This window comes from Rattus rattus, chromosome 1, assembly GCF_011064425.1.
Source record: "Rattus rattus isolate New Zealand chromosome 1, Rrattus_CSIRO_v1, whole genome shotgun sequence".
Taxonomy (NCBI): domain Eukaryota; kingdom Metazoa; phylum Chordata; class Mammalia; order Rodentia; family Muridae; genus Rattus; species Rattus rattus.
Window position 1 is genome coordinate 15,670,953 of NC_046154.1, and position 27,378 is coordinate 15,698,330.

Genomic DNA, 27,378 nt, shown 5'->3' on the forward strand with positions numbered 1-27,378 from the left:
CTCCCAGAGGCTGTCCAGCAAAAGTGGCCTAGCAAGCCCTACCATCTCGAGTTCAAATCCCAGCCCTGCCTCTTGTTGCCTCCTATAACCTAGGCCTGCAGAGGCTCTAATTATCTCCTCCTCCCTTCCTCCCTCTCTCCTCCTCCCTTCCTCCATCCATCCCCCTCCCTCCGTCCCTCCCTCCCTCCTTATCACAATTACATTCCATGAGGCCAAAGAAGGGGATGGAAGATGCCGGGCATCATATTCCCTCAGAAGCCGTCTTCCTCACCGTGTTGGGAGCACACTCAGCAAGGTGCACAGAAGCACATGTGTCTGACCACCTCCGGCTTTGCTCCGAATCATCCCATTCAGAATGAAAGGAAACAAAGCGAGCGCCTGGCATACTGCAGGAGGGGAGCCCAGCCAGGGCTGCACGTGGAGAGCTCAGCTCCCAAGCAGAACTTCTCCTTTAATTTAATACCAGTGTTCTGGTATTAATCAGCACCGGAGGCCTGCTGTGAGGCTGCCGCTGCCGTTCAGAAGGGCCCAACCACTTTAGTATTTTCTAGAACAACGTAGAGACCTTCTGCTGGGTGGGGGTGGGGGTGGATATGGGGGAGAGCTGCTCATTTGATTTCAGAATAAGGATAATTAGTACCAATTGCAACTCGTAGCGACAGGACTCCATCGCCTTTCTTGTGGAGCATTACTTAGGGTTTCTGCAAATTCGCCGATGGGCTCCGAGACGTGCGGGATAATTACACCTAGGCTCGGCTTTCACCTTCACTGGGGAAGGTGCCATTAGAATACGGAGGCATCAAAGCCTTGCATAAGGATGAATTATGTGACTCATATTAGTGAGTGCAGGGATAATAAGGCTAGGTAGCCGGTAGCCGTGAGTTGGACAGGGTCTGTGGTAGGAGAAGGATCTGGAGGAAAGCCATCGACACAGGATGGTGCCCCACTACACAGGTTTGTGGATCACAAAAGCCTCCTAAGGACCCCTCGAAGCCAATAGACACCAGGAGCCTCTGTGTCCTAGGTCCTTGGTCAGCCCTCAAATCCCTCTGCTTGACTGACCCCCTCCCCAGAGAATAGCAAAGCACCCTTCATTCATCTCCTACACTAGTTCTCAGTGCTGTAACCCAAATCGCTGACCAGAGCAGCGTAAGGAAAGGTTTATGCCGGCTCCTGGTTTAGAGGTGCGGTCCACCGTGGTTGGGGAAAACATGGCAGCGAAAGCAACTCGAGCTGTGGTGGCAGGAACTTCAGTCAGGTCATACAGTCTCTCAGAAGGAAGAGGAGAGAGCGGAAACACTGCCGTTCATCTGACTCTTCCTTTATTCAGTCCCGGCACCAAGGAGTCCCCTGTGATGGCGCCGAACTCAGGTAATAGCTTGGGTTAAACCCTTCTGGAAACATCCTCAGAACACACCCAGAGGTGTGAAGCACCACTTTCCCTCTGTGTGGCTTTCAGGAGGCCAGACTGGATCATCCCTTCCTACTCTCGGTTTCTCACCTCCAGACGTTCAAATGTCGCAGGACCTCTCCCATTCCGTCAGGGCGTACCTATTAAGGGAGCCCATTCTTCCTTGATTCTCTACTGGCCAAATCTTATCCTCTGCGGAGAGGGAGAGAGACCTTCTTAATAAAGGGCTCAACATAGTTCAGTTGTGCAATGCTACCCTGATGAGAGTCACACAGACAGCCCTCCCCATCCCCTCACGTCTTGGCTTAGTCAGAGGTAGGCTTGATTGGAGGCGTTCACATCTAGCTCTGATCCAGGGAGGGTGGGGAAGACAGAATACTTACTCTGCTGGTCTGAACAAGGAATGTTCCCCACAGTCTCACGTATTTGAACACTCACTTCTCCGCTGTGGTGCTGTTTGAGGAAGCTTTAGGTGGTGCAGCCCTTGCTGGAGGAAGTGTGTCCCTGGGGATGGGCTTTGCAGGTTTACAGCCTGGTTCTACAAACGCAATCAGCCCGCTTCCTGTCATCCTGAGGTGTCATACAGCACCTCCCCCACCATCATGGACCCTCCTTCTGGAGCCGTAAATCAAAATAGACCCTTTCTTCTCTGTACTGTTTTTGGTCGTAATGGTCACAGCAACAGAGAATGAAATAGTACACTTAGAGGCTCACAACTTTCAAATCCCTGTTCCCAGCCAAGCTCATCTCCCGGCGTCAAGTTCAAGCACCCTTCCACCTATCTGATCTCACCATTCTGTGTGACATCACCTGCATCATATATGGCTAATGTGTCTAGAAGTTAGTAATACACAGGCCCAGCCCTGCCGCTCCCCCTGCTGCTGTCCCCGACCCATGACCACGGTTTTCATCCTTCCAGTCTCTCAGGTCATCCTTGGCTCCTCTTTCTCTCCCACAACCTCCAACCTTCCCTCAGACCCCATGGCCTCATCCTCAGCATCTCTGGAGAAACGGGGACCACAGTACCTCAGACGAGGTGGCCCAAGTTGATGGTGCTTCTCAACAACTCCTGCTACCTCTTAGTAAGAAGGAGATGGGAGGTACCCCAAGCTAGATTTATAGAAGATATTGGGGCTTTTGTATTTCATCTTATATATCTTCTTATATATCATAAGGGTTTCATTGATGAAGAGGAAAAAATGAGTCTCATTGTTAATGGATGTGTATTGTATGAAGTTGAGAGAATGGGTACATGGTCAGTCTTTGGGGGGTTTTGGGGTTTTTTTTCCAGTCTTTGCTTTAAAATGTGCTCCCTAGGGCAGGAGATGGTTTTCAGTCTCCCACACAAGTCTGCTGCCTGAGCTCGCTCACCCAGAATGCATATAAAAGAAAATCCAGGTTTGGCAGAGTACTCTTGTCACCTCAGACCTGGGGCGGCCGAGACAAGTGGATTCCCTGGTACTGATTGGGCCAACCAGTCTAGTTTGACTGGTGTACTCTGGAATCAGTGAGAGATTGTGAGCGTTTCACCCTGCCTCTGGGCAAGGCCACTGAGGAGGCAAAATGTGGGGAGTTTGACTGCTCTTATCCCAAGCCGCCACTGAGTAGGTGCTGGGCTTTAGGGAATCACGGAGACACTGCTCAGGGTGTGGGAAAGCTGGAGAACCGCACAGAGAAGATGGGAATGAAGTGTTGGAGGTCCATAGGCCCATGATGAGGCCATGACCGGGTGCTTCCAAACTCCTAGACATTCAGGCACCGCTGAGTTGAAAGGAGTTGAGAGCAGAGTTGGGAGCCTACATGCTGAGGATGGCGACTGGCCGGGGCGGGGGAGGGGAGGGGGAAATGGGAGCTCTGGCTTTGCCTGCTCATCAATGAAGGTCCTCAGCTTGGCTGTAGTTGTGGCCTGGAGCACAGAGAGGCCTTTACTGGAGACTTAGGCAGCAGCTCTGTAGGCGAAGGCCTACTCCGTGCTCCCCTTGGTGGTCCTCCATGAAAGAGACAGTCCGGTTCCAAACGATTGATTGTTTACTGTGGAAAACGCATGCATACTGTACCCCAACTTCTCAGTGTGGACCCGAGGTTAAGTACCTTTTGCAGGGAGGAATGTCTGGGAAGGGAAGCTTATTGGCTAAACCCTCAGGGCCTCTAGGTACCTCATTAGCATGGAGAGCTCTGGTCTGGGCCTATGCCACCATGGGTCACATTTCCTTCTGTGGGGAGTGTAGCACATGTTCCAGGCCTGGAATCTGGCAGAGAGGCACCGTATCTCAGATGCGTACCCACCGAGTTTCCAGGGCCTCAGACCCGCTCTACCCACCAAGCTTCCCGACATGGTTTACCATCCCACAAAGAAGGACTCTGTCTCAGAAAAAAAGGGAGGGAGCAATTGAAGAAGACACCTGATACTCAGCTCCAGCCTGCACATACAAATACATATGTGTGCACATGTGTTTAAAGCTCATCTAACTGAGCTTTAAACCCTTTATACATCTCAGTTAATCTTTACAGCCCTAGGAGGGAAGAGCGATCGAGATTCCCATTTCACAGGTGAGAAAACTGAGGCACCAAGTTCTTTATTCCCCTTCATTACCCCATCCTGACTTACACATGGCCCCTCAACTTTGTGCTAGAGGAACTGAAGCCGTAGGAGTCCAGCCACGTGCCTAAATCCAGCCACCCAGACAGCAGGGATGGAAGGAATCCCAATGTGCCTGCTGAAGGCCTAAATGGACAGCACACAGGCCGGGCGCATCGCCCCTGTGCTGAAACAGTGGTGCAACAGACAGACTATCCCTCGCTTGGGCCTAGCCAGGAATCCCCTTTCCCTCTGCTGTATTCCCTCTACCCTGGGCAAGAGCTTTTCCCCCATCCCTCTGCACAGCCCACCAGCCCGATTCCCTGGGGCCTAATTGATGAGCACATTCATGCAGCCTGGCCAGTTCGAGTGGCAGTAATGCTCCGGTCTCAGTGGCTGTCCCAGGAACACAAGAGGGAGAGGCTCTGGCCTGCCCCTGAGTCAGCTGAAGCAGGCTGACTTTATCAGTTACTCTTCTTACTGACAAAATAGCTTTAAAGAGACAGCTGAAGGAAGGGCTTCGTTTTGGCTCATCAATTAAGGGTCCAGCCCATCATGGTAGGAAAGTCGCAGCTTGAGGCAGAGGCCGCTTTGCACCCACGCTCGGGAATCAGAAAGAGATGAATGCTGGTACTTGACTTTCTTCTTTTTTGGATCAGGCCCGGACCCCACCAGGCCCTGAGGCGGTGCCTCCTGACTTTAGAGTAACTCTTCCCACTTTCCAGTAACCTAATCTAGAAAAGCCCTCACAGGCATAGAGAGAGGTTTGTCTCCTAGGTGGTCTAGCTCTGTCAAGTTGACGGTCAGCGTTAACTAACTAATGGCGTGCGTCTGCTTGGTGTGACGTGTGCCTACACCCGACTCTGCTTGAGCAATGCAGAAGAGAGAAAACAGGCTAAGACTCAGAGGCAGCCAAGAGGGATCTGATGTCAATGCCGGGACCCTGGGAGCTCCTGAAGTCATGGTTCCCAGTAGACTTTGCCTGTGTCTCTACAAGGAGAAGTTAGGACAAGGAGCAGAGGGACGAAGATGAAGGGATGAGAAGACTTCATCCTTGAGCCAAGAGAAGCCAGCTTTCCCCATTCTATAAGACTTCCAGCTTCCAGAACAATGAGGAAATTAGGTTCTATTGACTCCCCTAGTCTGTGGTGGCTGGGTACTCGTGTGGAGTTCCAGGACCCCAAGACCCCCACAGATACCCAAAGCCAAGTCCTATCTATAAAATGCTATGGTATTTGCATGTCAGTAAAACTATCTTTCTGCATTTTAAGTCCTCTCTAAAGCATCCACAATGCCTAGTAGATCCTAAATGTGATGTAAATAAATACATGTGCCGTCTGGAGAGTTCCAAATTGTTTTCCTCAGTCATTTCCAAACCATGGCCCGTTGAATCTGCAGATGCAGAAGCCTGGGAATTGACTGCCTCTGATGCAAAACGCTGACTACTCAGTCAGGACCACAAGCCTTCGTCTGTCCGCACGGCGTTCCGTAATGCCTTAGTGGGTTTCTGTGATGTAACAGCCGTAGACCCTCAGCAGCTTACAACAGCGTTTATCTCGGGCTTGCGGCTCTACCTGCTTCTAAGGTGTGATGTCAGTTGGACTGGGCTTGTTCCAAGCGGTAGGCCGTGCCTCACGGTTCATCGCTAAGTCTTCCTTCTGGACGGAAAGCGTTTCTCTGATGCATATTCAGTGCTTGGAAGATCGCGGAACCCAGAGGTTAGCGAAAAGGTGTGAATGTGTTCAAGGTCCTAACACTGTTGGAAATCCACTTAAGTGGTCAAAGCAAGTTATAACGCCATGGTTAAAGAATGCCAGCAGGTTAGGGACTTGTATCTTGACTGACTCCTGGGTGAGGTGATGAAATTACAGGGCAAGGGGGGTAATTAGCCTGAGGGCTGGCTAGACCTGGGGGCAATGATCCAAGTACTTACAAAGAGGCAAAGAGAGTGAGGTCGGAGGCCCCAAAGGATTCCTGAGGCAGCACAGTGCACATTCCAGCCCCAAATACACACACACACACACACACACACACACACACACACACACACACACAAACACACACACACACGTGCACACCATATCACCTCAGACCCAGGAAAACCAAGCTGCTGCCTAGTTACCACGGACTCATCTGAACCATGCACCTTCTCAGAACTGCACTCACCATCTCAAGCCAATGGCCGTGTGTGCAGAGAAACCAGATCTTTCTTGGGAGAGGAGGATTGATTTAGAGTAGACCCAGCTGTTCTCTGGGGGGGCTGAGAGAAGCAGTGGGGGCCGTTGCGAAGGGGCTTTGTTTCTTTGTTTTCTCAATTGTTGAAGAAGATTTTTTTCTTCAAGGGGTTTGGTCATCCCTTCCTGGGAGAGTCCCCGTTGCCAAGTTGGCGATCATTTTGGTGGAAAATAAGTGTGAGATCGAGGAAAGGCTTCCGAGCGGAGGTAGCACCTCATATGAGTTTGGAAGTTTTTCCACAAGGCAAGGATCAGAACCAGAGCTGACTGGGGATTTTGATGTGCTCTCCAGGCAGATAGACAGATCAAATGGCATAGCTTAATGCACTCAACAAATGTTTACCAAACATCCCCCGAGGCCATATAAACACGAATACATATTATCCTAATTGTAAGTGAAGTGCTGCCTTTCCGTGTGGGGGTCATGGAGAAGGGTCCTCTCCCGGGACTCAGCCACTTCATCTAAAGTAAGAGGATTTGGCAAAATTGAGAAAACTTTAAAGTCTCTTTCCAATCTAGCTTGCTTGCTTTCTTCCTTTTTCTTTCTTTCTTTCTTTCTTTCTTTCTTTCTTTCTTGCCTTCCTTCCTTCTTTCTCCCTTTATTCTTTCTTTTCTTTCTTTTTTCTTCCTTCCTTTCTCTCTTCTTTTCTTTCTTTCTTCCTTGCCTTCTTTCTTTCTTTCTTTCTTTCTTCCATTATTCTTTCTTTTCTTTTCTTTTCTTTCTTCCTTCCTTGCCTTCTTTCTTTCTTCCTTTATTCTTTCTTTTTTCTTCCTTCCATTCTCTCTTCCTTCCTTTCTTTCTTTCTTTTCTTTCTTTCTTTCTTTCTTTCTTTCTTTCTTTCTTTCTTTCTTTCTTTCTTTCTTTTTCTTACGTTGCCCAGTCTGACTACAAACTCCCTACATACCCAAGGATGACCCTAGCCTCTAATCCTTCAGCCTCTACCTCCTGAGGGCTAGGATTACAGGTGGATAGCACCACACCAGTTTATACCTGCTGGAAATTGAACCCGAGTCATCCTGTATACCCAGCGAGGCACTGCAGACCTAGAATTCTGAAGACCAAGCCAGGCCAAGTTCTTCCTTACTTGACCAAAACCTAGAATCCATGTTTAAAAAAAAATACTGGACATTGTCACACACGCTGATAATCCCAGTGCAGGGAAAGTAGAGACAGGCAGACTCATTGGCCTTGCTGGCCATCCAGTCCAAGATATCAGCAAGCCCCAGGCCAACAAGTGACTCTAGCTCAGAACACAGGTAGGCAGTACCTAGGGTCACGTGCTAGTTTATAAAACTAGTTAAATCATCCTGAAAATGTTGATTTTCCCTTCTTAATCTTTCCTATCATCTCTTTATCTGTCTGTCTGTCTGTCTATCTATCTATCTATCTAATCACATATCTATCTATCTTTTTGCCACGTATCACTCCCATAGTAGGAAAGGACAGTGAGGTCAACTTTGACCCTGTCATACATTTCATAGGCATGTGCATACACATAAATGGACCTCTCTCTCTCTCTCTCTCTCTCTCTCTCTCTCTCTCTCTCTCTCTCTCTCTCTCTCTCTCTCACACACACACACACACAAACCCAGACACACACAGAGAGACACACACACAGACAGACAGACACACACAGAGACACACACACACAGACACACACACAGAGACACACACATACACACATATAGACACAGACACACACACATATAGACACAGACACACACAGAGACAGACACACACACAGAGACACACACACAGACAGACACACACAGTCACACACACAGACAGACATACACACAGACAGTCACACACACACAGACATACATACATACACACACACACGGCCCAGTGAATTAAGAGCTTGCTACACAAGTAGAAGCCTGGAGTTCGGATCCCCAGCACCCACATAAATGGCAGGGCCACGTCTTTAGTCGCAGCACTTGGGGAACAGAGACAGGTGATCCTCCCCAGAACAAGCTGGCCAGCTAGACTAGCTGAGTCAGCAAAATCTGAGCTCAAGGGGGAGATCCTGTCTCAACACGTAAGGGAGAGAGTGACCAATGCAGACCCCCAGCATCAACCTCTAGCCTTGTATATGTGAGCCCAGTGAAAACTCTAGAAAGATTCATACTGACATTGAAATTCTGTGAGGAAACATAAAATAGTTTACTCGCTTTCCTGCCTGCTCAGAGTCCTGTGAGAGTGTCTCTTCCTTGAATTAAATAACAATTAGTGGATTTTAAAACTAGAACCTGTAGCCAGGTATAGTGATGCAAGCCTGTAATACAAGCATGGAGTAGACTGGAGCAGGAGGATGACCATGAGTATGAAGTCAACCTGGACTACACAGAGAGATCCAATCCCCCCACACCTCAATTTACCATGGAGCCCTCTGAGCTGGGAAGGTGACATCACACACTTCTCATGCCCTCAAACAGGGAGGGACATTCTGTACTCATTACTCGCAAGGATGGGGACACCTCTTTAAATCAATGACACACGTGTACACATGTACTGTCATGAAGTTCACCATCTCCGTCACCCTCTCTGTGCCCTCCCCTCTCCTGCTGGACCCTTTGAGTTCTGCCTCACTTTCTTCTTCTCACGAAGATGGCCCGAGGAGCTGGCTGCAACCCCAGGACAGATCCATCTTTAGGGAGACATTGATGTTCACCCTCGAGGTTGAGACCTCCTAACACATGACCGGATGAGAGCCTACGTCTGTCTTTCTTTTCTTCCTCAAAGCTACAAGAGGGCTCAGGCTCTCCATGCTGCCTCCAAAGCTATTAGACCCCCTAGGGTTGTGAAGTGTGGCCTTGCAGGTCTCCCCTGGGGCTCTTGGATGACTGGGAAAGGGATGTAGCTCCTCTCTGCACAGTTTCTTTGTTTTCAAAAATGATAATAATAATAATAATAGTTATTATTTTCATTATTTATTACTCCTATTATCAGTGGTGATAGTGGTATCTGCATATGAGTGCCATATAGAGGTCAGAGGACAACTTTCAGGAGCCAGGTCTCTCCTTCCACTCTGGGTAGTGGAGATGATGTGGAGACGGTCACCAAGCTGACATATCAAGCTATGCAGACCCACGCAGCCATTCCCCGGGCCCAGTTCCATCTCTTGGATGTAGGACGGCTCTTTTGGAGCCAGCACAGAATTCTTGCACTTGTCACCTCAACCATCTCGGGCACTAGGCATGGAGTAGGGCTAGAGCCGGTGACCCGTGATCAGGGCGCAGAGGCTTTGTGATAAAGAGACATGCGAATCCGTTACTTCACTGCGTGCGTTGCCCAGCACCACTTGTCTCCTTTGAAAGCTCAGCTCCCGTGTATTTGTTTCTCAAAATAAAAAGATCAGTAGTTAACGACAACTGGGCAGAAGGGGTCGCCATGCCTTGCAGGTCCCAGGTGCGGCACAACTCACGTCAATCCGAGCAAACACAGGCTGTTCTTGACAGCATACACACGTATTAATGTGAGCTTAGGATGCCAAGAATTGCCTTATAAACTGTTTTACACATCCCTGGCATAAAATAAGGCAGACAATTGCTTGATACGACTTACCCATCAAGTAGACTTCGACATGAAATGCCTTCCTGTTAATTGTGTGTCTTAACTAGACAGCTGGCTCTGGGCAGCCAGGGTGGTGGCTGCAGAGGAATCCTTTATGGCTGTGGGTTTGAATGAATCCTCATCTGGCAAATAAATGCTTCCCTCGGGTTACTTTTTCACAGGTAGATTTGAGTGTTGGTTTAAAAGAGAACTTGGGGCTGGAGGCGTGGCTTGATGGGTAAGAAAGCTCAGTGTGCAAAGCATGGGGACCTGAGTTCAAATCCCAAGCAACCACATGAAACGTTGGGTGTGGCTACACATGCCTGTAATCCTAGCACGGAGGAGAGGGGTGTGGCGGCAGGAGGATGGCTGGGGCTTGTTGTCTGCAAGATTCACCGAGAAACAGCAAGGCTCAGTTTAGGAAGAGACCCTAGCCCTGGGGAATAAGGCAGAGTGACAGAGAGGGACACTCAATGGCCTCTGCACACACAAGCACACATACCACACAATAAATACATGCATACAGAAAGCGTAATGATACATTCTAAAAGGAAAGATCCAGGCAAATTCCTTACAGTTTGCTGCTTTAGATTCCTCAAAAGAGATAGCATGTCGTTGAAAGATTCCGGGCTCCTATCAACTGGTCATTGAGGAATATTAACATCTGAATTCTTCTCATTGGCTGGTGCCTCCTGTATTGCCTCTGCTTGTAGTCTTGAATGACACCACAGTCACTACATGGTCTGTGTGTAAGAAGATGTATTTCTCCTGGGGATGGTGGCCTGGAAGCATAAAGCATCCAGGGAAGAAAAAAAGCAATGAACGGGGCTGGCAAGATGGCTTGCCAACCAGCCTGACGACCTGAGATCAATCCCAGAGCCCACAGGGTGGAACAAGAGAACCAACTCCTGCTAGCTGTCTCCTGACTTCTACACGCTTGCCGTCCATCACATGCATGAACACAGACGTGCACACAAATTATCATTTGCTTTGCGCATGCATTACAAAACAAATAAATACATGTTAAAAACATCTTTAGAAAGCAATGGCTCTGAGGACAATGGAAGCTAACAGAAGCCTGTGCAAGTGAGGAAGCCATCAGCAAAACTAAGCGGAGAGCTTTTCCTAATACGCATGCTGCCCGCTAAAGGAACAAGAGGGAAAGAGCAAAACAGAGCAACAAAGACATCACAAAAGCCTCATCCTCCTGCAAATACGCCCCTTACCAAATCTAATCCTTCCTCCTTTTTTGAGGCAGGGTCTCACTATGTACCCCTGGCTGACCTGGAACTTGCTGTCTAGACCAGGTTGGCCTCGAACTCACAGAGATCTGTTTACCCTTGTCTCCTGGGTGCTGGGATTAAATAAGCCACTAAAGTCAGCCCAAACACTTACATTTTTTAAATGTGTGCAACCCCTTTACAGCACAGAAAGCAACTTTTCCTACGTAAGAAATCACAAAACCACTGACACTCTCTGTGAGAGGAAATTTTTACCTATTTTGGGTAGGTCTGTTAATATTGCCAAGCTAGCAAGCTAGTGAGGTCTCATCTTTAAGTGTGTGTGTGTGTGTGTGTGTGTGTGTGTGTGTGTGTGTGTGTGTGTGTGTGTGTGTTGAACGTGGGCATGCATAGCTGTGTCACTGTGTCACTGACCCCTAAAGTACATTTTTTTAAGCTAAAAGAACCAATTTACCAAATGGGTCCCCAGGGCTAGAAGAATTGATATCCTGCTCACCCGGAACGGCCCCCTCCATCCCTTGCCTCTGCAGTGGCTCAAGACCTTGGGCAGAGGTGAAGGGCATTGGGTTAGAAGGGACACAGATGGTCTTAGTGTATCCATGCATTAAAAGGGAAGCAGGCAAAGAGAAGAGGTGGGGCCCTAGAACTAGGCATACCCAGATCTTTTTGTGATCTGGGTTAGCGAATTGCTCAGCATCCCTACAAGAGTCAAGAAGTCACATCCTGTTTTACAAATGAGAAACGAGACTCAGGGATTACATAATTCACAGAGTGCCACAGAGCTACAAAACACAAGGCTGGGGTTTGTGGGAATCTACCCCTTACCAAATCCAATCTCCACCTTCTGGGCCTCCCCCTCCTGCCCCCGTTTTGAGACAGGGTCTCACTATGTAGCCCTGACTGACCTGGAACTTGCTATGTAGAATAATAGGCTGGCCTCGAGCTCACAGAGACTCAGGTCTGACTAGCCAACTGCACAGCCTAGGAACAGAAGCAATGTTCTCCCTGGAGGAGGAGGGGGAACATTGATGAGTGAGCACCATCCTGCCTGGAAGCTGTCCGTCAAGTAGGATTTTCACTAAGCAGAGAACTAGGGCTGCTGCAGAGTAAAGTAGGGGTTGGGGGGTGCAGCTCAGTTTACAGAGAGCTCGTCCAGCAGGCGCAGGAGCCTGGGTTCCGTTGAGAGCTTCACATGGTGTTGGAAGTCTGTCATCCCAGCAGTTGGGAGATGGACGTTCAAGGTCACCGTCAGCTACATGGGGGAATTAAAGGCCAACCCGGGATACGAGAGGCGCTGTCTATTTTAAAACAAAAAGGCAAAACAGTAGAGTGTGAGAGTAGCTGTGGAAGACTTGGCCCTGACCTTTGTGCCTTTGTCAGGAGAGCTCACGGAGATTGTTCTGAGACCCTGGAAAACAAAATGGTGCCTGTGACATTGAAATAGCCCAGGTAGAGGACAAGAGATGCCTGTGAATCGGGCCGGTTCTTCGATGCTTCTCTGTGGGTAAAGATGTTCATCTCAGACTGGTGCTTGGTTTTGTTCATAGTCACCCACAGATGCTGTGACAGAGCCATCGTCTGTCCAGCGTTTCCCTGCTAGGAGCGGGGGCCTTGTGGGACTCTCCCTGTTTCGTGCTGGAGTGTTGACTGGCTCGATCCTGTGCAAATCTTGCACCAGCAGCCATAGCTGCTAGGGATTTGTGAGTTTATGAGTGTAGTCTCCCTGTTGTGTCCAGAGACACAGTCTTCCTTGCCTTCTTGCTCTTACAGTCTTTCTGTCCCCTATCTCCTCACATAGTCCCTGAGCCTTGGGATTGGCGGGGAAAAGGTGACGTTGATGTCACACTTGCGACTTAGCAATGTACAGATGCTTACTCTCCACACTTTGACCAGTTGGCATCGCGTGGTTTTTGAAGGTCTGTTGGTCAATGAATCTGCAAAAGGGACTGCCCTGACTACACCCATACACAGAAGGGACTCACCTGGTCACCCTCCCGAGCTCCATAGGAGTCATTGCTTGGGAGGCCACACCATATGTCACACTAACGATTCTGCATTGTGTCCACACAGATATAACCATATGTACATCAATGTACACGGTCAACCCTCATACACAGGCCTTGCCCTCTTATGGCCACAGGCTCTGCCCTAAAGCCTAACAACACTCGCCCCCATTTTGTCCCTCCAACTTCCTTGTCTCAGCACAGTGGCTGTGAAGGCAACGGACGGGGTCCTGCTGTCTGAATTCCCTCCTCAGTCTCTGTCCCCGAGAGTCTTCTCACCCACAGCTGATCCGCTGGCCGTTCCTGTCTTCGAAATGTGTTGTGCTTTCCCCCAGAGTGCAAGTTAAAACCCCACACAGCCAAAGTAAACCGTGTAAATGCACACGAGATACATCTCCTAGATTGGCCTGGATTCACATGTGACAATTTGAATAAATACAGCATCCATCTGCAGAGGGGAAAGGAATTCTCCAAGGACTCTGACAGAGGAGGTGGAGGAGACTGGACAGACAGGGAGAGAGCATGGACAGGGAACCCTCACAGCCATCCCTGAGGCTGACAGACTTCCAGCAGTCACACAGTCCACAGTGTGCCTGGAACTTGTGAGTCCCTGACCTGGGCATGCAAAGAGGTGGACTCCGACTTTATCATGCATTGGATTCTCCCATGCAGCGTTCTGCAGATGTGAATTCTGGGCTCTGCCCAGGGATTCTGATAGATCATGAGGATGACCTAAGTCTCTTTCTATTTCTGTGTGTGTGTGTGTGTGTGTGTGTGTGTGTGTGTGTCCTCACATGCACATATGAAAGACAGAGGTCAACCTTAATTATCATTCCTCAAGCACACTCCAGCTTGATTTTTGAGGCAGGGCCTTTTAATGGCTTCAAACTAGCCAAGTAAACTAGAATGTCTAGCCATGGGGCCTGTCTTTGCCTGATCAGCACTCGGATTCTGGATACACAGCACTATGCATGGCTGGTTGTTTGTTTGTTTGGTTGGTTGGTCTTGTTTTTGAATGTGGTTTCTTCTGAGGATTCAAACTTGGGTCCTTGTGCTTGCAAAGCAGTCACCTTACCAACTGAGCCACCTCCAAGCCCCTAGGCTTCTTGGTTTTTAGCAAGCATCTTCTGAAGATTCCGTATTAGGGAGGACTTCGCCCACATATTGGGAAAGACTAGGAGCAGCCTCAAGTCTGGAGGAGTGCCTCACAGTGCCTGGCAAGGGATGCCGCTTTGGGGTAGTGGCCCTTAACTTCTTAGGACGGTGGCTGTACCACCTCCTCAGATGTTCCCCACATCCTGTAGCAGCCGTGTGCCAAGACTACTAAGTACCAAGGTCCCACGGTCACTGACTCCAGAGCCCAGTAGTCTACCGTACGCTGGCTCCTCCCTCAGACTCTCCTTCCCACCTGTCCTGCACAGGGATCCCCACAAACCCTTGGCTGTCTCTCAGTTCGCAGGAAATGTGCATGAATGCCACCTCCAGTTTCCCAGCCAGACAGAAAATGAGTCCCAGATTGAGTCAGAGAGGAATCTGGGCCACATGTGGGAGTAGCACAACGCCGGACCCCAGCTCACCCACTCAGTAAGCATGTGTGGATGGATGCAGGCGGGGTCAGAGCCTTGGGGAAACCTTCCAGGAAGCCCTAGGGGGGTTAAGCATCAGATCCACAATCCAGCCCCTTCCTCGCCCAGCAGGATTGCAGCAAGAAGGAGAGAGCTCGTAACTAGGTTTCCTAGGGACAACTGAATTTTCAGAGGGTTTTAATGAGGGAAATGAGACTATTTGTGGATATGGAGGTGTGGGGACAAAGGACATGAATTTGCTTCTCCACACACTCTCAGGAAAAGCGTCCGTGGCGATCCCGGCAACAAAATCAGAACTGAGGAGATGACGGACCCCTTCCCCTGTTCCACCATTCGAGGCCTCCGCTCCATCTGGGTAGCTACGTGTGGTGGGGGAGGGGAGAGTCTTAAACAAGGATTTCCGTTGCTATGTGAATAATCAAGGTAGATCACTAAAGAGACATTCGTTTCTGGGAATGCCAACACAAAATAGAAAAATGCCTGGGGACCTCTACTCAGGTCAGTTACACTGATGGTGACCGACCTCTCAATCTGTCCTCCACAGTAGCTCGAGGTAAAGAGACAGAGCAGCCATCTATGGTGATCTGTGCTACGAGATGTCAGAGTGGAATGTTAAATCTGAGCGATGACAAGGAATCAAGGGCAGAGAGTCGAGGGAGAAGATTCTGGGCTAGGAAAAAGTGAAAGGAGAAGACGACTCCGAGGTAGGAAGAATTGAGAGCTGCAGCACACAGAGCCCGTGGCCTGACTGTGCTAGGCTGTAATTTAGAACAGGGCCGTGATACCAGGGGAAGATGGGTCACTCTCTAGATCGGGACATTAATTGCTCCTGGCTCCTTCCTCAGCATCTGCAGGCCCTCGTTTCTGCATCTAGCCTCCATTTGTCTGCAGACAAGGAGGAAGCTAGAGGACGTGAGACCCGTGGCCTTCGGTTACGAAGCAGCATCACAAGATTGTGGAGGAGGACAGCCACGGAGGAGGGGGGGATCCAGGATGTTATTCACGACTTCTTCCATTTTAGAGGGTCCAGTTCGTAGTCCAACGGCAAGGCTGGTCTGATCTGGGAAGAGAGTACATGCACATGGTTTGTCTGCTATGGGTGTGCACTGAGCTTTGGTGTTCTCTCTCTCTCTCTCTCTCTCTCTCTCTCTCTCTCTCTCTCGCTCTCGCTCTCTCTCTCTCTCTCGCTCTCGCTCTCGCTCTTGCTCTCGCTCTGTCTCTCTCTTTGTCTCTCTCTGTGTCCCTCGCATCTTTCCTCCTTCCCTCCTCCTCTCTTTCCTCTCTTCATTTTTATATGTTTGGTATGCATGCCTGTGTATATACAGGTTTGCACGTGCATGTGCAAGTGTGCGTGTCCATGCGTATAGGGGCCCAAGGTTGATGCCAGGAATCAGCCTCCATCCCTCTTCCATGTTATTCATTGAGACAGGCTTCTCAATCAAACTCAGAGCTCATTAATAAGGCTAGTCTCACTCTACCCAGCATGCTCTGGGTCTGCCCTATCTTCTGATTCCTGAGGCTGGGATTACAGGGAGGCTGACACACTCAAATGTGATACTCACAAGGATTCTGGTGACTCGAACGCTGGCCCTCTTGCTGGCCCAGAAGCTCTTTAACAACCTGGTCACATCCCTGACCCACTGAGCACTGATGCTAGGAGATTCTTCTCTCTGAGCTCATAAGAAGACATGGGTTCTGCCGCTATTTTGTTCCTTAGGGTCATCCTAGGAGGATCTGAGTGCAGGGCTGGAAGTCAGGAAGTAAAAGCAGATCTTGGGGGTTGAGATCTTGTGTATCCTTAAGCTGTCTGCCTGAGATCTGGTAGTTTGTGTGTAAGTGAATGCAGGACGGCCCAGCTGACAAAGGCGCCCTTCCTCATCCAGAAAAATAAGGTAAACAAACCCTGAAATTCTTTTAGACCACAGGAGGCATCCCTCAAGTTTCTAAAGCAAGGGCTAGGAAACCTCAGAGAGAGCAATGCAGAGAGACTCAAGAGGGCTGCAAAGGTGTTTCTGTCAGTGATGTGCTTATCCTGGAGGTGGGAAGAGGACCTGGGTTCTGAACCCCAGTGATCATACAAAAGTTGAGATATGATCAATCCCAGTACTGTGGAACAGAGACAGGTAGGTTTCTGGGGTTCACTAGCCCATTCTTACCAGACCCGGGAGCTCCAGGCCCAGTGAGAGAGCCTGTCTCAGAAAATTAGAGATAGAGAGAGATAGATAGAGAGAGAGAGAGAGAGATTGATTAACCTCTGACCTATGCCTCTACCTACATGTGCACACAAGTGGGTATGTGCATATTTCCATACACACATCACACACACACACACACACACACACACACACACACACACACACACACACACACACCAGGGAAAAGAGAGAAAAACAAAAGCTGTGCCTTGCTTCTCTCCCTCCCCATGTGTTTGTTTTGTTCTGATTTGATGCGGGGATGCCAGTGCGTGGGACAGTCTCTCCGCGGAGGGAGAATGAGTAACACTCCCTCCGCTTGTTTACTGCACAACACACTCACACGCAGCGGAAGATGATGCGCTTGCTATGGGCTGGCTGTCGAAAATGGGAAGAGCAACAATAGAAACCCCAGCCACCCTTCTGTCCTGTCCACAAGTTCACAGCGAAGCTGGAGGAACATGCAAACACATCATTGCCCTTCTGGTGAGTGTCATAGAGGGTGTGAACACATGCCACCACCACCATCACCGCCACCATCACCACCATCATCACCACCACCACCATCACCACCACCACCACCATCACCACCACCACCACCATCACCACAACCATCACCATCATCACCATCATCACCACCACCACCACCATCACCACCATCATCATCTCCACCATCACCACCATCATCATCACCACCATCACCACCACCATCACCACCATCAACATCACCACCACCATCAACATCACCACCACCACCAACATCATCACCACCACCACCATCAACACAACCACCATCACCATCACCACCATCACCACCACCACCATCACCATCACAACCATCATCACCACCACTACCACCATCACCATCACAACCATCATCACCACCACCACCACCACTACCACCACCATCGCCACCATCACCACCAGCCATTCTTCTTTTCTGGTTGAGTTTACTCCCGGAGCACCCCTGCCACCAACCCATACATGCTTTTATTTTATGCCTTCAAAATTCATATAACACGATATCAGTATCAAACAGCTTGATGACCTTTAGCCTGTCTGCAACTTTGTGCAAACACAGCCACTGCCTGTGATACCTTCATCACCCCGCATACCCTAGAAAACTCCAAAAATAACCCAGAAAGCAGCTCCCTCCTCAGGCTCTGCTCTCCTAGCCACCTGTCTGCCTTCTGTCTCCCTAGGCTTACCTCCCCTGGAGTCTCATATAAACAGAGTCATACATTGTGTGACCTTCCGTGTCTGAGACAGTGTTTGGGGGTTTCACGGCTACAGCGAATGTCTGTCCTTCACGCCTTACCATGGCTGAATAATCACACTGTACTCAAAGCCAGCCTTGTTTCTTCATCTGTTGGTGGGCAGCTGAGTTCTCTCCACCTGCTGACGATGGCAGACAGTGTCACTATGAACTGCTAACACTATGAACTTGACAACACTGCCACCACTCCTGAAGTTTTGCTTCAGGCTGTTGACAATGGGTTTGCCGGGCTACGTAATAATCCCTCATTTAACCTTCCTCTTTCTTTAAACTTAATTAATGTATTTGTTTTTGTTTGGTTTTTTTTGTTTTTGTTTTGTTTTGTTTTGTTTTTGAGACTGTGTCTTACTATGTAGCCCTGGCTGGCTGACCTAGAACTTCCTGTGTAGACCAGAATGGCCTCGAACTGGCAGCGACCCTCCTGCCTCTACGTCATGAGTACTAAGATTAAAGGACATCACACCACCTTTAACTTTTTAAAGGATTGCCGAACTGGGTTTCCCTGTGACATCAGTCTTTTAGGAGCTTCACAAAGCCTTGCTCTTAGATGCCTCCCAGTTACTTCCTAAAGGTCTGAACTGAATCTGGGCATTAAACACACCCGGCATCTCTGAAGGCTTCTGTCCATCTGCTTGGTCAAAGCTGAGCTACAAAGGGCTAAGGTCAAAGGTTCGGTCCATGACCAAGCAAGTTAGACAGAGAAAAACTACACCCTGTGCCTCCTCTTGCAAAAGCTTGTCCACGGGGAGAGGGTCAGGGCAACAGTCTACTTTTATGGTTCTGCATAAAAGAAGTCAGTGGGGTTGTAACTCAGTTGGTAGTTTTTGTCTAGCACGGTCCAAGCCCATGGTTTGATCCCAATACCAAATAAACCAGACACCGTGATGTTGCATGCCTGTTAAGCCTGGCACTGTCCTGGAAAGTCAGCAAGGCAGGAGAATCACAAGTTCAAGGTCATTCTTCACTATATCAGGAGTTGGAGAGACTCTGTGTACTGGCTGGTTCTGTGTGTCAACTTGACACAAGCTTGAGTTATCACAGAGAAAGGAGCCTCCCTTGAGGAAATCCCTCCATGAGATCCAACTGTAAGGCATTTTCTCAATCAGTGATCAAGGGGGAAGGGTCCAGCCCATTGCGAGTGGTACCATCCCTGGGCTGGTAGTCTTGAGTTCTATAAGAGAGCAAGCTGAGCACGCCATGGGGAGCAAGCCAGGAAGCAGCACCCCTCCATGGCCTCTGCATCGTCTCTTGCCTCCAGGTTCCTGCCTGCGTGAGTTCCAGTCCTGGTTTCCTTTGATGATGAACAGCAATGTGGAAGTGGAAGCTGAATAAACCCTTTCCTCCCCAACTTGCTCCTTGGTCATGGTGTTTCAGGGCAGCAATAGAAACCCTGACTCAAAGACAACAACAAGTTTACTGAAAGCGCATGGGATTAACTGGTTTCAGGGATTACTTATGCCCAACCCCCGCTCCATCTGACTTCTGTGGCCTTGATGGATCACTAAACCCTATCCAATGCCTGTTTGTGCCTAAAACCCTTTACCCTATGGAGTCACACACACACACACACACACACACACACACACACACACACACACCTCGGGCATGCATGTTCTGCTTAGCTCTTGTGGACTTCCAATAAATGCTCTTGAACCTGGAGCTCGAGGATCTCATCCGGAGCACCCCTTCAGTTTTTGCAATGAGCCCTTGTCCCCAGGTTGCCTGGCCTGGAATGGCGGCACACTGTTGGCAGGGGTTACACTTGGCTCTTTGAAAGCCTCCTATTTGCATGGAATGAAGCTTGCTATGGTAACAAGGTCTGGTGGCTGGAATCCAGGGCCCCACTGAAAAATGCAAAGCCCGTGTGTGCTCTGGGAGAGAAAGGCGATGGTGTGTGTGTGTGTGTGTGTGTGTGTGTGTGTGTGTGTGTGTGTGTGTTGGGGGGGTATCCAAGTTAAGGTTACCTCGATTCTTCTTAGAAGGGGGGGTAGGTACAGGAAAGAAAACAGGGTCAACATTCCTACCTCAGAAGAAGAAAAAAGAAGTCAATCACACCTCCCAACCCTCCTCTGGCCTCAGCTCTCTACTCCCACTAAGGTTTAGACCAGCCAAGGAGCTTAAGACCAGGTTGAAGCTATCCCTCATTCTTGAGTGTGCACACTCACTCTCTGGGCTGCGGGCAGGCCTCAGCACCACTGGCCCAGGCTGGGGAAGAAGAGCGCAGGTCAGGCTCTGAGGTGGGGGTGGAAGGTGGCAGGCTCGCTGTCCACCACCTCTCCTCTCCGCTGGGTATTTCATCCCTGCAACTAGCAAAACAAGAACTCCACTCCCGAGCTCACTCCAGCAGCCCCCTCCCTCGGCCTTCCATCCCACGCTCCCCTCCAAGGGGCCCCCTTTGCAAGCTCCCCTCTCCGCTAAGCATCCACCACCTCCTCCTCTGCGACCCCAGCCCGGAGCAGGGCAGTAGTTGGCTGGGGCGGGGCTGCCCACCGCCGCAGGGAGGGGACAGTGGGACAGCCGGGGTCCGAGATGCACCCCTAACCCTTCGCTTGGGGGTGCCACCTCCAGCCTCATGAGGGCGCCGCCCTCCTCCTCCACTCCCTGGGGGTGTGTCCCCGAGGTGGGGGGCTCACGAGGCCGGAGAGGTCGCCGAGGTCCCCTGCAGGGCCCCCTCCCGAGCGAGCCGCGAATGGTAGGCTCCACTCGGAGAGTGCCTGGCCCGGGAGGCGCACGGTGTCCTCTGCGCGCAGCTCGCCCGCCCGCCGGGGTCTTGCCGATCTCGGCTGCTCCTCCTCCTCCCGTTCTCCTCCTCTTTTTCCTCCTCCTCCCCGCGCCGCCTCACCACCGCCGCGGCTCGGGCTGGAGGCGCCGCTGTCATTCCTGCGCCGGAGAAGCCGGCGCTTGCCGGTGCCTGGGGGTCGGGGCGCGGGGAAACCCGGGCCGCTGGGGTGACCCAACAGGTAGAGCCGGGGCCACGGCCGGCCACGCGCCCCCCGCGTGCATCATGCAGCTCTTTGTCACCTCTCTCGCCCCCAGGCCAAAATCCTGAGCATGATGGAAGACAATAAGCAGCTCGCGCTCCGCATCGATGGGGCGGTCCAGTCGGCCAGCCAGGAGGTGACCAACCTGCGAGCCGAACTCACGGCCACCAACCGGAGACTGGCGGAATTGAGCGGCGGAGGCGGCGGCCCCGGCTCGGGCCCGGGAGCTGCGACCAGCGCCTCGGCAGCAGCGGTGACGGTGGCTGACTCGGCGGTGGCGACCATGGAGAACCATCAGCACGGAGCTCAAGGTAGGGAGAGCCCGGCGCCCGGGGCGGGGACCCAGAGCGCGCTCACCGGTCCTGGTGGTGGCCGGGCCCGCGGTGTCCCTCACGCTCGCCGCGAGATGGCTTTGCATTGTGGTTCGTAACCCTTTTCGCTTGGCAGTGTCAACCCGCTGCCTCCCGGCTTGGGAGTTCCATAGCGGTTGTCATTAACGCCAACCGGGGTGCAGTGTGCACAGTGGGTCACACGGTCACACTGGCCCCCGCCCGCCAAAGCTAGGCGCCTTTGGGCCGGTTCTTTTCAGGCAGTGGAAAGTGTCCTTTGGATGGCACACAGACCCCAGAGCCGCGGCAAACTTTTTGTGCCCTCTCCCCCATAATCTGCTCCCCTCCCCGTCCCAACCCTCCAGTTCCAAAGGCCTCTGAAATGATTTCCCAGCGGGGATCTCTGGGCTCTGCTGCCCAAGGGAAGTGGACTTGCATGCACTTTTCTCCGCGGACGCCAAGCCCCTTGGCTGGGTTGCATCTGGAGTTTATTTTCTCCATCCTTGAGATGGTGCAGGCAGTGGTGTGGATGCTGGGGTCTGCAGAGAGTTTTACGTTTCCAGCAGCTCTACGGGGAAGAGCGCTTCCCAGGGGGAAATCACAGACCTCAGAGGTTGATTGATGGCTGACTGGAGAAGTGAAGGCTCGAATGGTAGGTTGCTAGGAGCCCCTGTTTGAAGGACCCCTCTGCGGTTTAGACGAAGGGGGAAGAAAAGACAGCTGGCCAGTGCTGACATTGAGAGATGACACTTCTGAACCCCCAGCAAAGGTTAAAGGTGTGTAGTAAGGTGGCCTTGCCACGCGTGGTGGTTTTTTTTTCTGAGAGTTGGAAAGCAAAAGCAAGCTTTTCAGGACCCCCCCTCCCCCTCTCCCGTGGCTTTTAAGAATCAGTACCGCTGCTTTATTCAAACCATTTGAATTGTAAACTAAACTGCTAAAATCCAAAAGATGGAGAGAGGGGAAAAAATCCTCCAGTCCAAGAGGATCACTTGTATAAATGTCACTTGGAGTGTAAGGTAGCATTGTTCAATGGTTCGGAATGATTTTCTGGCTATGCTATCTCAACAGCTCCTCCTGAGTGTGGAGAGTGTCTTTTTTTTTTTCCAATGGAGATGCCTTCACTCACTGCATCAGTCTGCTTTGGCCTTACCTACTTGGGAAGGTATGCCTTTGCTCTGTGAGACTTGCAACTTCAACATCTGCAGTTTTGTGATTTCTAAGTCAGACCCTAACTTGGTCCTTCCCAAGCCTGTTGGAAGTCTTTAGGAAGCGTGGTTGTAATTTGGCCATGATGTAATGGTGAGATGGTGGAGCGGCCCTGGTTGTTTGCTACAAGGTTTCAAGGTTGGCGTCTGGTTGCTCTCCTCACCCAATCCCTGGTTATGTCATCCTGTGAGAAAGAACCGTAGGTGAGAGGAGGGGAAAGCAGGCTGGCTGCCGGGTAGTGCTTTGATTTCTGTAAGCAGAGAGTGTTCTGATGTTCCAGAACTAGCTAAGAGCTGCCATTCTGCTGAGAAACGGGAGCCCTAAAAAGGGACATCGAAAGGCTAGTCCCACCATCCAGCCGTTCTCAGACAGGGAAAAGTTAAGTGGCTTTTCACCGAGTGCTGGTTGCGCTGTGGGCTGGGCATGCTATGCTGGTGCACTCCTCTTGAAACTCGAAAGGCTGGCATCCGTATGACTAAATGGTTGTAGGGGGTGCAACAGGGGGTGTTTCTTTTCTTTTCTTTTCCCTCCTAAGAGGCACATGCCTACAGACATGGAAGTGGCTTCGGGGTCACCCAGTATCCTTAAAAACACACCGCACCAGCAGCTCCCTGTGCGCATAGGAACCTTTGCACCTGCCGTGTGCCCCATGTCCGTGGCTGACAATGGGTAGGTAATAGGACAGCGGAGAAGGGTCTTGGTCGTTTCTGTCAGTACTGCTAATGGTTTTCAGAGCCCTTACCATGGGCCCTTGGCGATTGCGTAATCAGAAAACGCGTTAATGATTTTCTAACTGAGCTCATCTGTGGGTCACGTGTCCATCTAAGTTAGTTTGACTTTATGTGCGTGAGGCAGATGGAAAAAAAAATAAGATTCCTGAATAAGCCCACTGGGCATTTACTTATCTATAATAACACCTCAATCCTGGTGTGTGTGTGTGTGTGTGTGTGTGTGTGTGTGTGTGTGTGTGTGTACACGCACGCGCACGCACTCGGGCAACTTAGTCTTTGTGAGGTTTTGCTTTTATTTGGGTCCCACCCCCAGTTTCTGGAGTCTTCAGATATGGCTGGCTGCCTTCCTCGGGTCCCTCCTGACAGGGCACCAGGGAGTTGCAGGGAACCCCGGGTTGGGGTTCTTGGGACTTTCTGTTCTTCCGAGTTAGCGTTGCTCTTGTGATTTTATTCTGCCTGCACTGGTACCACTCAGTGGGACCAGACCCTAAGAACACCTGGTACAGTTGTCACTTTTCAAAGTGGGGTCTTGAACGCAACGCGAGTATCCATCCATCTTTCAAAATTCAACCGTGTAAGTCACTTTTAGCAAAAGCACATTGTGGACACATTAAGAGCTAGTATGCCTTTAATAACATTACCACAAGTGATTTCAGGAAAATGTTACCTTGCCCCCCCACCCCAAGAGACCGTTAGATCCATTTTCAATTTTTTAAATTTCTTTTTTTTGGAAATGAATAAAGGAAGCGCACCCCTTCCACCCTGGGTATTCTGTCGCAGGCGAGACCCCTGGGTTGGTGCCATGTGACTAGGCAAACTTGGGTTTTCCTAGAGGGTTAAGGCAGAGTGCCGTTTAAACAAAATATTAACTCGCCGGGTACCCTGTGTGAGCGGGCACGGTTGCTATGTAACCGAATCTAGAAAGTGAACTGCTGGAAATCTGGGCTCTCGGCACTTCTCGGGATCTTCTTTCGGAATTTCTGTTGAAAGAGCTCTTGGCAGCGGGCCCATCGCCTCTCTCCTGTTGCAAGCCAAGCGAGTTGGATAATCCTAGGGAGGACTGTAGGCCAGCCTCGCCAAGGGCATCTGTGCCTGGTGGTGGTGCATTTCATAGCCCCAGAGGCTACTTCTTGGGTTGACGGGGTCATAACTGGTTTTGACGGGTGGACAGAAGGAGGCTCGGTTTCAAAAAAATAAAAAAATAAAAAAATACAGAGCTAAGCATTGCTTCCGTTCATCTCGCTGTGGGAAGGGGGTTGTGTGAAGTGGCATTTCTAAGCCGTTTTCCTCGCGGTACCCAGCTCTGGGAAAGTGTCTTTTAGAGTGCTTGCTGTTCTTTGAGGGCAAAATGGAGCAGTTTGCGTCTCTGAAAATGTTTTATCTGATGAATGACTAATGTTAGATTCAATTGGCTGCTTTGCAGAGCATGGAGTAAGACAATTAAGGCCATTACACCCAATTTAAATAGGTGTTAACTGCATAGAACATAAAATACTTACACCCAGTAGGATGGACGCTCGCTGCCTTGAGTCTGTTGTTTATCTGGGGTGTGTGTACCTGCGTGCCTATGGATCCCAGCAGTGGAGGTGAGGTGTTTTCCTCACGTGTCCCTGCCTACCTTCCAGGCTCTGCCCTCCCAGGGCTGGGATTATGGGGCTCAAGTTTGCTGATCTCAGCTTTTTTCCCCCCATGGATGTTGGGGATCTGAACTCTGGTGCTCATGCTTGTGTGGGGAGAGCATTTAATTGACTGAGCCCTCTCCCCTGCCCCCACTGGCAATGCACAGAAAGTGTCTTCCTTTGGTGCCAAGGATAGGGAAGCGGTCCCTGTCTGCCTCAGTTGTTAAAGGGGGGAGATGGGAAGGGATGGACCTCCATGTTTATAAGTTTTCGTAATTACATAGGTCGCACTGCCTTCTCCAGGCACTGCAGTAGACAGCCGCCTGGGTCCTTGCAGTAGACAGCATCTCCTCTTTACAAAACACTGAAAACTCTCTGGTAAGGTTTGCATTCCCTTAGGAGCGGTGGGCGCGTGCGAGGGACTCCGCAGAGAAGCTAGGCATTTGTTGCTCTGCACGGTAACGTCAGTCTTTTGGCACCGGCTTTTCCGTTCGTTCTGCCTCTGCTACTGTTTTCCGAAGGGAACTTTTATCTGCTTCGAAAGAGGGGATTTCCAAATGGCAGACGGGGTTGGAACCTAGGCCTGTGGCAACATCTCCAAGGCCCCTCACATCTCCACAGTGGGATGAAGGACCATGTCTTTGCCTAACCCGGAAGGCGGGGCTTTACTGCTTCTCCTAAAAAGTCCTGCACGGGGTCACAAAGAACTTGCTTACACATAAGGACGGAAATGGTGGACATTTGTTATTGATTGGCTATTAGTCATTTACTATCTTTCCATTGTCTTTAAAGATGCCTTGGGAGGGTCCCTGAAGTAGAGGTTCTGGTTCATTTCATACTACTGTGTTTGTTTCCTGATTGTTTGTGGCTTTCTGAAACTTTTTCACTCTAAGAGAACAAGCTACGTTTCATCTTGGTGTGAGGTGGCCTGTGTCTCCACACCCTCCCCCTAACTCCTCAACCCCAATGGCACCTTTTAGGGATCCCATAGGTCCTAACTTGTGACTTCCTAGTTGCCAGGTAGCATGTGGCAGGTGGGTTCGGCAGGTGGAAATTGCTCACCGGAAATCGGCCCGCCCACCCTGTCAGCCATGTGGAGCACAGAAGGTCAAACTCGGGGTCTTGGACACATTCACTGGGTGTTTTGTGTATCCATCTTGTAGTGACTCCCATCTAATACGAGGCAATAGGGATGTCCCCATCTGACCTTTGGCCGTTTCATCCCTCGGCACCCGTCATCATACAGCTGACCTTAAAAGATGGCTTCTATGCTAAGTCTGGTTAGCAGCCAAAGTCAGGGGACTTACTTACTGTGTGGCTAATGTTGATTGTCAATTTGGCACATCTGGGGAGAAGGAACCTCATTTTGGGAATTACCTTCATGGAATTGGTCTGTAAGCATGTTGGGGGTTGGGCTTTGCTTGATTGAGAATCGACCTAGGGGAGGCCAGTCTACCGTGGGTGGTACCAACCCTAGGCTGCGTAATAAAGAGAGCTGAGCATAAGCCCAGAAGCAAGCCAGTTAGCAGCATTACTCTCTGATCAGTTCTTGCCTCTAGGTTCCTGCCTTACTCTCCTGCCCTGGCTTCCGCTATAAACTGTAATCCGTAAGCCAAATAAATCCTTTCCTCTCTGAGTTGTTTTTGGTCAGTGTTTTACCAGAGCAACAGAGATGGGAGTGAGGGCATTTACTGTAATTCCATATCTTTAAGACCAAAACTTTGAAAGGTTCCTAGGAGTAGATCCTCCCCAAACTCTGTGTACATGCGTGTGCCTGTGAATACGGATTTGCGTGCATGTGCATATGTGTGTATCACCGTATCTTCAACTTTAAAGATCTCTAATCATAAAAGGATCAGAATTGAGCTGTGCCAAGTATGATTCAGCATTGGATTATACTTGCCGGGAAGTCCCAACAGCTCACGTGGATCCGAAGGACACATGCATTGGCGATGGCCAGAGTTCAAAGGGCCCAGAACCATCACGTCTTTCCACTCTTGAGGTTGCAAGAGCCTAGTCTCCTGGTGAGCCTTTCGTATTCGGGACTGCTCTACTTGTACTCTGTCCTTTGGCCAAACATGCTCACACGTGCTTGCATGTACAAGCATGCGCCACGTAGGTCAGACAAGGTGGGAACTCGTTGTGTGTGGTAGGTCTAGGGCGTGAAGTGAACTTTCAAATACGAATCAGCCCATATTGTTTGGGTTGGATATCAGGGTAACTGACATCTGGGGTATGACACGGGTGCCACCAGTACCTCTCGACATGTTGATGCCCCAAGGTGCCGGGAAACAGGTTCAGGTAGAATCCCTTAAGAAGAGTCAGCATCCCTGAAGCTACAAGGGTGGCCACCCACAGTGGCAGAGTACAGTCTCACAGAGCCAAACTACCATCCCTGTCCTCCCTAGCAGGGACCCCCTCCGTAACGTAGAAGC

The 27,378-nt window shown here is 50.4% G+C and overlaps 1 protein-coding gene across 1 annotated transcript in view; it reads left to right on the plus strand.

Annotated features, from left to right (window-relative positions):
* The window catches only part of Kazn (kazrin, periplakin interacting protein), a 979,201-nt gene that overhangs the window by 578,454 nt on the left and 373,369 nt on the right, over positions 1-27,378 (plus strand). Inside the window, exon 3 of the mRNA XM_032895070.1 lies at positions 21,114-21,369. Within this exon, the coding sequence (XP_032750961.1) occupies positions 21,114-21,369 (256 nt within the window). The remainder of the gene's footprint in view (positions 1-21,113; positions 21,370-27,378) is intronic.